Here is a 13,390-nt window from a genome sequence, read left to right as displayed (position 1 = left end):
GAAGAAAAGCTAAAGAGCCTCTTGATGAAAGTGAAAGAGGAGAGTGAAAAAGTTGGCTTAAAACTCAACATTCAGAAAACGAAGATCATGGCATCTGGTCCCATCACTTCATGGCAAATAGATGGGGAAACAATGCAAACAGTGAGAAACTATTTTCTTGGGCTCCAAAATCACTGCAGATGGTGACTGGAGCCATGAAATTAAAAGATGCATGCTCCTTGGGAAAAAAAAGCCATGACCAACCTAGACAGCATATTAAAAAGCAGAGACATTACTTTGCAACAAAGGTCCGTCTAGTCAAAGCTATGGTTTTTCCAGTAGTCATGTATGGATGTGAGAGTTGGACTATAAAGAAAGCTGAGCGCTGAAGAATTGATGCTTTTGAACTGTGTTGGAGAAGATTCTTGAGGGTCCCTTGGACTGCAAGAAGATCCAACCAGTTAGTCCTAAATGAAATCAGTCCTGAATATTCAATGGAAGGACTGACAGTGAAGCTGAAGCTCCAATACTTTGGCCACCTGATGTGAAGAACTAACTCATTGGAAAAGACCCTGATGCTGGGAAAGATTGAAGGCAGGAGGAGAAGGGGACAACAGAGGATGAGATGGTTGGATGGCATCACCGACTTGATGGACATGAGTTTGGGTAAGCTCCGGGAGTTGGCGATGGACAGGGAAGCCTGGTGTGCTGCAGTCCATGGGGTTGCAAAGAGTCAGACACGACTGAGCGACTCAACTGACTGACTGAGACGGATGCCAGTCCCCAGAAATGGTGAGCACTAGTGCAGTGGAACCACAGGGCACTCCCAAAAGCTGAGCGTTCCAATACTCAAGATCTTGAAGTGTTTTTGGTTCATGACCATAGCAACTAGGTATGGTTACTAACTTAATGATGCTGGCAGAAAGGAGCATGTAGTAGGTGCCAACTATTGCTCATAAAGGAGAAGGATAAAGTTTTTATTCTCTTTTGATGTCACATTGAATGCAAGACAGGTGCAGTCTGCCTAGAAATTTATTTGTAGTTTGACTGAGGCTCAAACTACAACCGTCCACACTATTTCCTGGTTGCCACTATCTCACATAGTATTAGGGTTAGACACAAGTCTTTCTGCCCTTACACCGTAAGGTCTAGTACAAAAGGTTTTTTCTGGTTCACTCTGTCTTCTTTCCCATTCTTTAGCAAGATGAGTTCTAGCAATTCATACCTGCTGTCTTTCAGAGTGTCGGGAGTCATCATCAGGACTACAAAGGAATTCAAGGACCTGGTCAAAGAAAAGGTATTTTTAAATTGGATACCAGCGTGCATGCCATAAGGAAAATCATAGTTCCTCTTTCTATATCACCAATTCATTCACATCCAGCTCAACAAACACTACAGGGATATGGCAGCTTCCCAATTGGTCAGCCCAATATATGACACAGCAGGCTCAGTTATGCTAACAATATATACCTTAAACACATTTCTTTACTAGTTAGAAACATGACTAGAATCTGACATCATATATACCTTAAGATCCCCAAAACCATGGACCAAGCTAAGTACGGACTTTGGAGTCAGGCCACTTGAATCTGAATCCTAACCTTATTAATACTTAATAACAACATTTATTGCTGGTAATAACACTTATTAAGTGACTTGGATGAGTGATTTAACCTCTCCAGGCTCTAGCATCCTCATCTGCAAAACAGGAGTAACAACTATAGCACATTCAGAGGTACTTGGAGTACTCAGTTAATACATACATGTAAAACTTTGAAGCAGAGCATGGTACTATGAAGTGCTCAATAAATGCTGGTCATGATTAGCAACTTTCTCCAGGTAAAGAGTATTGTCTTCATCACCTGTGGCTTTGTAGAAGATATTTAACTGGATTTGGAAATACCTTCAGAGTGGTTAGTAAGTAAATTCGGATTTTCTAAAAGTAATCTCTCTTCCAGATGATCAACATCATAGTCTTACTATCAATGAGATGGGTAATTATATAGTTGAAAAATTCTTAAGTCAAAAATTCTAGGCAAATTTAGAACAGAATAATTGGGAAAACAATCTCTATAAACCAATCTCCACAAATCATACTCCCATGACACCAAGTTACTGAACAGTCACACAATCCTAACACAACACTAAAAAACAAAAGCTATTTTAGATCCAAACTGAAAGATGAACAAGCCTCTAACTCATAGGACACTTACCTGGTAGGTTATTCTATTAAGAAACCATGTAATCCAGTGAATTTTTCTATAAACGGTAAATAAAATAACTCTACTTCTTATGGTTAAAGACACTCACCTGATCAAAAAGAGTTCTGTTTACAAATAAGGTGTTGTCAGGCTTCGCAAGCTGCCGGGCAAGGAAGGTAAAGAGACACCCCACTTGTGAGGGCGTAAAATCTGAATTCTCCACCATAACCTATGAGCAAAAGAGACCATTTATTCAATATACCATCTGGTTTGACACAGAAAAATATACAATTAGAGGCAGGGGTGGGGAAGCCTCAGTATGAAGGACTCATAAAAAGATTCTTTATCAGCTGTGTGACAACTGAGTTCAGCACCCCTCGGAGAAGAAGCACAACTGCCTGCACTCCGGAAAGCACGTTAGTGACTCCTGGTGTATTTACAGGCACAAGTTCAGCAAGAACTGAATTGCTACAGGTAGATTTACAAAATATATATACATATAAATCATGTTTCCTTCTTGAATTCTTAAAAGAGAATCTAAAATTAAAGTAACCCTATTAAAAATCTGTCCACCAACACAGGAAGAAGGGAGCTGCTTTCGGGTTTAAAGGTAAGACAGCTTGAGAATGAAGGTATCCCAGAAAAGAAGCCAGCCAGCCTATGAGTCAGTGAAGTGAATGGCTTCTGCCTTGGCTATAAGCAGTTCAGTGAACAGATGGTTTCATATAACATGCTCTTTACAACCACACACAGTTATCAAGTCATAATCTCTCCTCTGATTTAAGTGAGCTCTCATCTCCTGAGTACCTACTACTATGCCTAAGATGCTTATGGTAGAAGCCTTCAAGGGAATTGTGAACCAGAAAGCAAAGTGAGACAGGTAAACAAATCTTAAATAAAAATCATAATGTGATTAGCACTTATAAAGGAACAAATGACAATGGAAGCACAGTGGGGGAAATTCAGTTCAACTGATCAGAGAAAAAATTTGAAACAAAAAAATGAGAAAAGGAGCCTCTAAACTAAGTTTTAAAGCCCGTGTGGAATCCATGACAGGGGAAGAAATGTCAGGAGAAAGAGCAGTCCAGGCAGAGAGAAGAGTGGGGGCAAAAACATGAACACAAGAAAACATAAGTTTGTCTGGAAAAATACCATGTTTCATTAGAATGCAGCAGTATGCATGAGGAGGGAAAAATCAAACCAAAAGAAAAACTTAGGGTTCCAATCCCATTCCAAGGAATCCAGAATTTATTTGTTAGAAAATGGAGGAGTTACTAAAGGTGTAATGAGGAGAGCTGATTGTGATCAGCACTATGCATAGGAAAATTACCCCAACAGCAATGCTTAGGATAAAGTAACAGAAGCAAGAAATAAAGGTAGAGAGACCAAGATGCATGGGACTGCAGAGGTCCATGGGAGAGTCAGAGGAGTTCAGAACAATGCAGTGATGAACAGGGAAGGAGAAACAGGTGCAAAAGTCACTGCAGAGAGGCAGGTATTCACATGTGTGGAAACATGTGGCTAAAGGAAGAATGAAAAATGACAGGTCTTGAGCCTGATAGCAGGGAGGAGAACAATGCTATTAACAGAGAGATGGCAGAAGTCTGAGAAGGAAGACCAGGCATTGTTTTAAACTAACTGAACTTAAGGAGGCAATTCTACAACAAATTAGGCAACAACAGCCCATCTCATCTACAAACTCTCTCCTTTCATTTTCCCTTCAAAGATAAAATGTTCCCTTGGGGCCCCATTTTTAGCCTAGCCTTTTCTCACTTTGCTAAGAAGTTTGCCCCTGTCTTTTACTGCCCCTGTCTTTTACTTAGTCCAGCAATCACAGCTTGCTCAAGTGCATAATTATCATTACTAGAATATGAGGATGTTTCAAGTTGTAATCTGTGTATCTAAATTCCAATTTATAATATTCAAAGAGCTTTCTATAGCTTTAAAATACTCAATCATCATTTCCTTTCCGCATGTGGGTCCTTTCTTAGGATTCAACTGTCAGGGCCCAACTAGTGCTCTTCTCTGCTTTTAGCTCTTCCTTTTGCTCTACAAGTGTAAACTACTCTCTCACCTGTCTGATCCTAAAAACGTCTTCTAAGGAAACAGTTCGAGTAACTCACAGCCCCATTCCCTTGCCACCTCAGCAAGTGTCCAACTAGGTATTATCCCAGAAATTTTAGCTTCTTTCCATTTCTTCTGATCAATTTCAGAGACCATGCTTACAAAATTTTCTGGGCAATCTTATACAAAGTCACAAATTTACAGCTTTCCCACTCTATGTCTGCAGCCATTCAGCACCCATGATAATGCCTGAGGTTTGATGCTCACTCTCCTGTTTTCTGGTACTTGCCTGTGCTCCCTCAGAAAAGCTACATACATGGTGACTACAACTATCACCAGAATGAGAAAATAATCTCAAACTTACCATTTGAGATAGGGTCATTCTTCACTGACCCTAGGTTAAGTACTATCAAAATAATATATAAGATGCAGCCACTTTGTAAAACAGTATGGAGGTTCCTTTTAAAAAACTAAAAATACAGCTACCATATGATCCAGCAATCCTATCCATGGACATACAGCCCAAAAAGATTAAAGTGTTAATTGCTCGGTCGTGTCCAACTCTTTGCGATCCCATGGACTGAAGCCCACCAAGCTCCTCTGTCCATGGAATTCTCCAGGCAAGAATACTGGATTGGGTTGCCATTTCCTTCTCCAGGGGATCTTCCCGACCCAGGGATCAAACCTGGGTCTCCTGCATTGCAAGCAGATACTCTACCATCTGAGCCACCAGGGAAGCCTGTATAGATGAAGACTTTAGTTCAAAAAGATACATGCACCCCAATGTTCATAGCAGCACTATTTATAGTACCCATGACATGGAAGAAACCTAAGTGTCCATCAAGAGACAAACGGCTTTAGAATATGTGGTTTATATATATACAATGGAATCTTACTAAGCCATAAAAAAGAATGAAGTAGGACTTCCCTGGTGGCTCAGTGATGAAGAGTCTGCCTGCCAAAAGCAGGAGACATGGGTTAGATCCCTGGTCTAGGAGGATCCCACATACCGAGCAGCAATTAAGTCCATGTGTCACAACTACTGAGCCTGTGCTCTAGAGTCCGGGAGCCACAACTACTGAAGCCGTGCACCCTAGACACCATGCTTGGCAACAAGAGAAGCCCATGCAACCACAGCTAGAGAGTAGCTCCTGCTACTACAACCAGAGAACAGCCCATGCAGCAATGAAGACCCAGCACAGCCAAAAATAAATAAAAGTATGAAATAATGCCAATTGCAGCAACAAGGATGGACCTACAGAATATTATACTTTACTGAAGTAATTCAGAAAGAGAAAGACAAATATCATATGGTATCACTTACATGTGGAATTTAATAAATAATACAAATGAATCTATATACATAATAGATTCACAGATACAGAAAACAAACTTATGGTTACTAGTAGGGAAAAGGAGGAGGCAGGGGTCAATAGGAGTACAAGATTAACAGATACAAATCATTATTCACAAGCACAGGGAACTCTGCTCAATGTTATGTGGCAGCATGGATAGGAAGGGAGTTTGGGGGAGAATGGATACATGTATATGTATGGCTGAGTTCCTCTGCCTTTCACCTGATACTATCACAACACTTTAATTGGCTATAGTCCAATATAAAATAAAAAGTTTAGAAAAACCAAATTACTATAACAAAACAGATAAGCAATAAGAATTTACTGTATAGCACAGAGAATTATATTCAGTATCTTCTGATAACCTATCATGGAAAATAATCTGAAAAAAAATACATATATATACACATACATATATATATCTGAATCACTTTGCTACATACCTAAACTAACACAATACTATAAATTAACTATGCTTCAATTTAAAAAACAATATACAAAAGCAATAATTCACCAAGAGTAACAGTTTAAGTACTTTATGGAGTTTTATTTCCTTCATTTGGATCATTTTCCCAACTTAGTACAGTTTTAAAACTTAAATTCTAATTCAATCAACTTGCAAACATTTCTTGAACACCTACCAGATTGTAGGCATCGTGCTAGATGTGTTAAAATAATGACAAAAAAACAAACAAACACATCCTTACAGTCTCTACCTACAGGAAACTCATTCCAGGTAGGAAAAGACACATGTAAACAAACCATACAGTATGTCAAGTGTAGCATGAAGTGTTACAAGATCCCAGAGAAAAGGCAACAAGTCAAACTGGAAGTGTAAGAGAGGGTTCTGAAGAGCTTCTCATGGATGATATTTGAGTTATGTCTTGGAGAATGGCTAGGAATTTGCCAGGCAGAGAAAGCAAAGGAAAACACATGATGGGATAAAAGAAAACTCACACAAAGAACATAAGCCAAAAAAGATGACACAGAAAGTTCACTGAATTTCAACAATTTAAAACTGGTGAGAAGGGAGTTCCCTGGTAGCCGAGTGGTTAGGATTCCAGACTTTCACTGCCATGGCCGGGGTTCAATCCCCGGTCGAGGAACTCAGAACCACAAGCTGCTAAGCATGGCCAAAAAAAAAAACTGTTGAGGAGTTAATAATACAGACTGGTGGGGTGAGAGGGAAGGTCAGAGAAGGAGCAGCTATAGAGATGTAGTCAGGGGTCAGAAAGTAAAAGGATCTTGGATACCATGTTAAAATTTACACGGATATGGCAAAAACTACTACTTGTGCTCCAACATCTGTTCCTTCCATCTAATTTAGAAACAGAACTCATTTTTAGCTAAACACGTGGCCACCCACCATACAGAGTACACTTCACAGTCTCCCTAGCTAAGTGCTATCTACATGATACAAGCAGAATTCCGGTGCACAACTTCTAAGAAATTTTCTCAAAGAAAGAGAACATTTTCTACCTCATCTCTTTCTGCATCCAGGCTGGTTAGAATGCAGAGGTAATACTGGAGCCTAAGCAGTCATTTTGGACCGAAAGACACAAACCATGGACTGAGAACAACGGCAGTAAGACGGAAGTGTTGTGCATCCCTGACAAGTTTGTGAACCCATCCTACTAGACCAGGCTGCCTACACTCCAGACTTATAGGGAAAAATTAAATTTCCACAACAAACTGTTATTATTTTGAACTTTCTCTCACAGAAGAACTTAATTTCAACTGCACCATAATGGGAAGCCGGAGAAGAATATTACCTAGAAGAAAGGTAAGATCACAAATTAAAGGACAAGATAAGACCATTCGGGAAGGTATTTTGAAACCTAAGTGAAAATTCTCCATACTAGCCACCAAGATCAAACTGACGTTATTTGGGAGCTCTCATATTCATCACTGCCTATTTTACAAGGCTAATAAAGAGCTCAAATGAGATCATGTATACAAATGTGCTTTGAAAATTATAAAGAACTACTATAAATGTAGTTAATGAATTAATATTATACACAAAGAAAATATTTCAATTTTGATCTCTTCTCCAAAATAATCTAAAAGTCACTAAGAGGAAGAAACTACCATTTTATAGCCAAATGAACAGGATAAAAACTCGAAGTTTTTAACTACAAGAAGAAACTGGCCTGGGTGAAGCTGTGCAGATGGACAGGAAAAGAATCTGTCTCCGCAGTCATTCACTAGCAACAGCATGAATCTCAAAATAGTTTTCAATTGAATCCAGATGGACTTAGATTGGGATGATCATCTCTGCGTGCCTCAAATCCTTCCTAAGTTACCCATCATCTCAGTACCATGGCAAAACTACATATGGCACTACCTTAGCAACACAGTGATGCTAGTATGAGACAGGCATCAGAACATTATTTTCTCAAAGCATTCTGAAGTTAGTCTCCATTACTAAATGTAATCATACTAACATAGCAATTATCACAATATGCATTTCTCAAGAGTAGCACTCTGTATCCAACATCCAGTCTAAAGCTGAGATACATTATATTCTTTGAATTAATGATAGGAACTTTAGCTTTTGAAGACAAAGACATCATAATAAAATTTTTAAATGATTTTAACATATTCCTTTATTAAACAAGATTATTTTAGAACTTGCTATAAAGTAATTCACTTTTATAAATATAAATATCAATACAAAGACACTCTAGGGATACTCACCTTCAACAAAATATCCACAATACGTTGTTGATATTCTACAGCTTGCTTATCATTTTTAAAATCTTCAAAAGTCTAAAAAGGAAAAAGAAATTTTAAAAAGGTAAGTATTATTTGAAAATTTTAGAAGGAAACAAGATATTAAATTCTTGTTAATAGGTAAATTCCCAAATAAGATAACCACTCCTCAATAGGTTTTTTCTTATATAACTTTAACAAGTTATTTTTAGTGAGTTTAACAGAAGGCTACATTATTCAATATTATATGATATTCTGAATAAAAAGTATAAAAATAAAGTGATTGTTATACAACCCAAAAGTGATTCACCCTGGTGATATGGTGGATAAGAATCCGCCTGCCAATGCAGGGGACATGAGGTAGATCCCTGGAGTTCAATCCTTGGTCCAAGAAGATTCCGCATGCCGGGGAACCACTAAGCTTGCGCACCACAGCTTCTGAGCCCACACACTCTACAGCCTGTGCTCTGCAGCAAGAGCAGCCCTGCACTGCAGAGCCCATGCACCACAACTAGGAAGCAGCCCCTATTCTCTGCAACTAGAGAAAACCTACCCACAGCAACAAAGACCTACTGCAACCAAAAATAAAGGCTACTTTTTAAAATTTATAAAAATCCAACAAAGGAAGGCAACGTTTATAGGCAACAAGAAAGAAAGAATACTGATGGGAAGAGGCAATTTGTGAGCAAGAATCTGAAAAGGATGAAATACATGTTACATGCTCAGCCATCATCCCGTCCATGCTATTTGGAAACAATAACTGAAATACAGTTGTTAACTGTCATGAAAAGAAATTTCCATGACAACTAGGAAGAAATGATTTTCAGCAATAGATACTTTTAAAAATTACTATGGTAAAACTGTGACAATATTAAAATCCTCAAGAATACATACAAAGAATAGGTATTCTATTTTCACAACACTGCCAAGTACAGCATTTTTTATTTTATGTTCCTGCTCAAGTAGAGCCAAATACATTTTGAATAGAACTTGCACCCAAGTAAATGACAGCACTGGATTCTGAAAATACATAGAAGCTATAGGCCGCATATATGAAGAAACTGAAGGGAAGGAATGGAAACGCAGACTTGTGGACACAGTTTGGGGAGGGAGAGGGTGGGACTAACAGAGAAAGTAACATCAACATATATACACTGCTATGTGTAAAATGGAGAGCTGGTGAGAAGCTGCTGTGTGTAACACAGGGAGCCCATTCTGGCACTGTGTAATGATCTAGAGGAGTGGGAGTGGGGAAGGGAGGAAGGCTCAAGAGAGAGGGGATATATGTATAATTATGGCTGATTCCTGTGGCTGTGTGGCAGAAACCAACAAAACACTGTAAAAATCAAAAAACAAACAAAAAAACTGAAATGAAAATACTTATTGAGTAAGAGTGATAAAGACTTGAAGATCTTCCTAAGGCTTTCTCTTAGGACATTCGGCCCTTTGTTGCTGTTCAGTCGCTCAGTCATGTCTGACTCTGCGAACCCATGGACTGCAGCACACCAGGCTTCCCTGTCCTTCGCCATCTCCCGGAGCTTGCTCAAACTCATGTCCGTTGAGTCGGTGATGCCATCCAATTGATAGCTTATGGTGAACAGTGTTGGATTTGTGATCTCCGAAGATTTAACTTCAGGACCAGGGACCAGGTTTGATCACTCAAGAGCTTTTGTATAGCAGAGTTTAATTGAAGAAAAAAAGGGACAGAGAAAGCTTCTGACATAGACATCAGAAGGGGGACAGAGAGTGCCCCACCTGCTAGTTTCAATAAGCTATTTTATGCCTGTTATAAAGTTAGTAATCATATGAGAGAGACACCTCAAGGCTGACGGAGTTTCACCAGGCCCCTCTCCCACAATATGCATTTTTGAAATAGGATGGCATGAGGTATGTCATCCCCCAGCCGTAAAGCAATTGATATGAAAACTGGTTCATTGAGCCATTAGCAGTCAAAAGTTAGTCTTAGGTGGAACCATTTTGAAGAAAGGCAAATTCCAAAGCAAATACATAGTTTCATTAACATAGCTTAAGAAAAACATTTCCATAAGAAAAACACATTGGATAGCTCAAGATTTGAGAAAAGTTCAGTTCAGGCAAAACCAGGTGTTGGCATAGCAACATAGAATTTTAAGAAACACCTGCAGCTTATTTCCTCAGTTTGGAGACCCCTGGCCTTCCTGCCTGTTACCCTCTCACAATCTACCTAATCCTCTGTCGTCCCCTTCTCCTCCTGCCTTCAACCTTTCCCAGCAGCAGGGTCTTTTCTAATGAGTCAGCTCTTTGAATCAGGTGGCCAACGTATTGGAGCTTCAGCTTCAGTCCTTCCAATGAATATTCAAGGTTGATTTTCTTCAGGATTGACTGGTTTGATCTCCTTGCAGTCCAAGGGACTCTCAAGAGTCTTCTCCAATACCACAATTCAAAAGCATCAATTCTACGGCGCTCACCTTTCTACATGATCCAACTCTCACATTCATACATGACTACTGAGAAAACCACAGCTTTGACTATATAGACCTTTGCCATCAAAGTAATATCTCTGCTTTTTAATATGCTTTCCAGGCTGATCATGGCTTTTTCTTTCACGGAGCAGGCGTCTTTTAATTTCATGGCTGCAGTCACCATCCACAGTGATTTTGGAGCCCAAGAAAATAAAGTCTCTCAGTGTTTCCATTGTTTCCCCATCTATTTGCCATGAAGTGATGGGACTGGGTGCTATGATCTTAGTTTTTTGAATGCTAAGTTTTAAGTCAGCTTCTTCACTCTCCTCTTTCACTTTCATCAAAAGGCTCTTTAATTCCTCTTTGCTTTTTGTCATAAGGGCGGTGTCATCTGCATATCTGAGGTTACTGATACTTCTCCCAGCAGTCTTGATTTCAGCCTGTGCTTTACCAGCTGGACATTTCACACGATGTACTCTGCCCAAAGGTTAAATAAGCAGGGTGACAATGTACAGCCCTGACGTACTCCTTTCCTGATTTGGAACCAGTCTGTTATTCTATGTCCAATTCTAACTGTGTTTCTTGACCTGCACACAGGTTTTTCAGGAGGCAGGTAAGGTGGGGTGGTATTCCCATTTCTTTAAGAATTTTTCAAAGTTTGTTGTGATCCACACAGTCAAAGGCTTTTTAGCATAGTCAATGAAGCAGAAGTAGGTGTTTTTCTGGAATTCTCTTGCTTTTTCTATGATCCAACGGATGTTGGTAATTTGATCTCTTGTTCCTCTGCCTTTTCTAAATTCAGCTTGTAGATCTGGAAGTTCTTGGTTCATGAACAGCTGAAGCCTAGCTTGAAGGATTTTGAGCATTATCTTGTTAGCATGTGAAATGAGTGCAACTGTATGGTAATCTGAATATTCTTTGGCATTGCCCTTCTTTAGGACTGAAATGAAAACTGACCTCTTCCAGTTCTGTGGCCTCTGATAAGTTTTCCAAATGTGTTGACTTATTGGGTGCAGCACTTTAACAGCATCGTCTTTTAGGATTTGAAATAGCTCAGCCGGAATTTCATCACCTCCACTAGCTCTGTTCATAGTAATGCTACTAAGCCCCACTTGACTTCACATTCCAGGATGTCTGACTTTAGATGCATTACCACACCATCGTGGTTATCCTGGTTATTAAGACCTCTTTCGTATAGTTCTTCTGTGTATTCTTGCCATCTCTTCTTAATCTCTTCTACTTCTGTTAGGTCCATACCATTTCTGTCCTTTATTATGCCCATCTGTGCATGAAATGTTTAAATCTACAAAGCAGTAATTTACTACTGACTATCCCGAAGCAAGGAAATAGACTACGTATTGTACCAACAGATTAAAGAAGAATTTCCAAGCCACAAACTTTCAAGACTACATCATAGTTAACATTCAAACCAGAATATCTGCTATTCTTTAAACTGGCCCCAAGCTTCCCCAACTTCTCCAAAGACCCTCTGCTCATGCTCTTCTCTACTAGCATGTCCTTCTTTCCCTTTTCTTGTCTGACACACAGTAAGCATTTTAAACAATGACTGCTGATTTGTCTAGTTAATTACAGAGGAAAATGAAATCTTTATAAAAAAATTTTTTCTTCACCTAGAATGCTTTGCTGCGGTTAGTTAAGAAAAGCTGAAATGAGTTACCTAGGGAACTGTAGGAACTCTTACCCAAAAAGCTCAAACAGAGGGTATTTTGGTGTTTACATGGGTTAAACACAACCCAGTCTGAAGAGGGAAAGATGGTCGAGAAAGTGTCTCAGTTCTAAGGCTTAGGAAAACAACAAATATACACACATTCAAACAAACACAACTTCCCCCTCACACTCAGCCTGCCAAAGTGAGATGTCACTCCGCTGTCAGACAAGATACTATCTGCTAATACAAGTGCTATTCAAGTAAACACAAAATCATGGAGAATTAGCCTATGTATTAAATAACTACAGCATTGACAGCAAGTAAAAAAGAACTGCTTTATCCACTTGCCTTTTAGTAACATGTATTCACTGCTTTGAAACACACATTGCAAGTTTACTACTATAAACATAATTAAGTGGTGAAATACTTTTATTACAAATGTTGTGATATACACAATGACATATTTTGACTGTAGTTAACAGCTGCCACCAAAATGGCACATTTATGTTAAAACATTATCATTCCACAAAGATTCTTCTAATTATACAATGCTTATTAGAGGAATAATATGTAAAGACGTCCTAATGGAGAATGACAGTTTGTGAAATGCAAAAGTAGACCTAAATTTCAAGTCCAAAGTCACCTGTGAATTTGGTCATAAAAACTTCTTTCTGTAGCCCCTTAAAATTATTACAGAGTTTTGGTATGGCACAAAGTGAAGAGGAACTAAAAAGCCTCTTGATGAAAGTGGAGAGTGAAAAAGTTGGCTTAAAGCTCAACATTCAGAAAATGAAGATCATGGCATCTGGTCCCATCACTTCATGGAAAATAGATGAGGAAACAGTGGAAACAGTGTCAGACTTTATTTTTCTGGGTTCCAAAATCACTGCAGATGGTGACTGCAGCCATGAAATTAAAAGACGCTTACTCCTTGGAAGGAAAGTTATGACCAACCTAGATAGCATATTC

The 13,390-nt window shown here is 39.0% G+C and overlaps 1 protein-coding gene across 4 annotated transcripts in view; it reads right to left on the bottom strand.

The window, feature by feature from the left end:
* The window catches only part of VPS8 (vacuolar protein sorting 8 homolog (S. cerevisiae)), a 302,860-nt gene that overhangs the window by 164,126 nt on the left and 125,344 nt on the right, over window positions 1–13,390 (bottom strand). For all 4 annotated transcript variants that reach the window (XM_010853860.1, XM_010853862.1, XM_010853861.1 and 1 more), the window contains 3 exons: window positions 8,297–8,368; window positions 2,290–2,409; window positions 1,205–1,261 (listed from right to left, as the gene is read on the bottom strand). In XM_010853860.1, coding sequence (XP_010852162.1) covers window positions 1,205–1,261; window positions 2,290–2,409; window positions 8,297–8,368 — 249 coding nt within the window. The remainder of the gene's footprint in view (window positions 1–1,204; window positions 1,262–2,289; window positions 2,410–8,296; window positions 8,369–13,390) is intronic.

Source organism: Bison bison, unplaced genomic scaffold (genome assembly GCF_000754665.1).
Source record: "Bison bison bison isolate TAMUID 2011002044 unplaced genomic scaffold, Bison_UMD1.0 scf7180017864333, whole genome shotgun sequence".
Classification (NCBI taxonomy): domain Eukaryota; kingdom Metazoa; phylum Chordata; class Mammalia; order Artiodactyla; family Bovidae; genus Bison; species Bison bison.
This window is presented reverse-complemented; position numbering and strand designations above follow the sequence as displayed.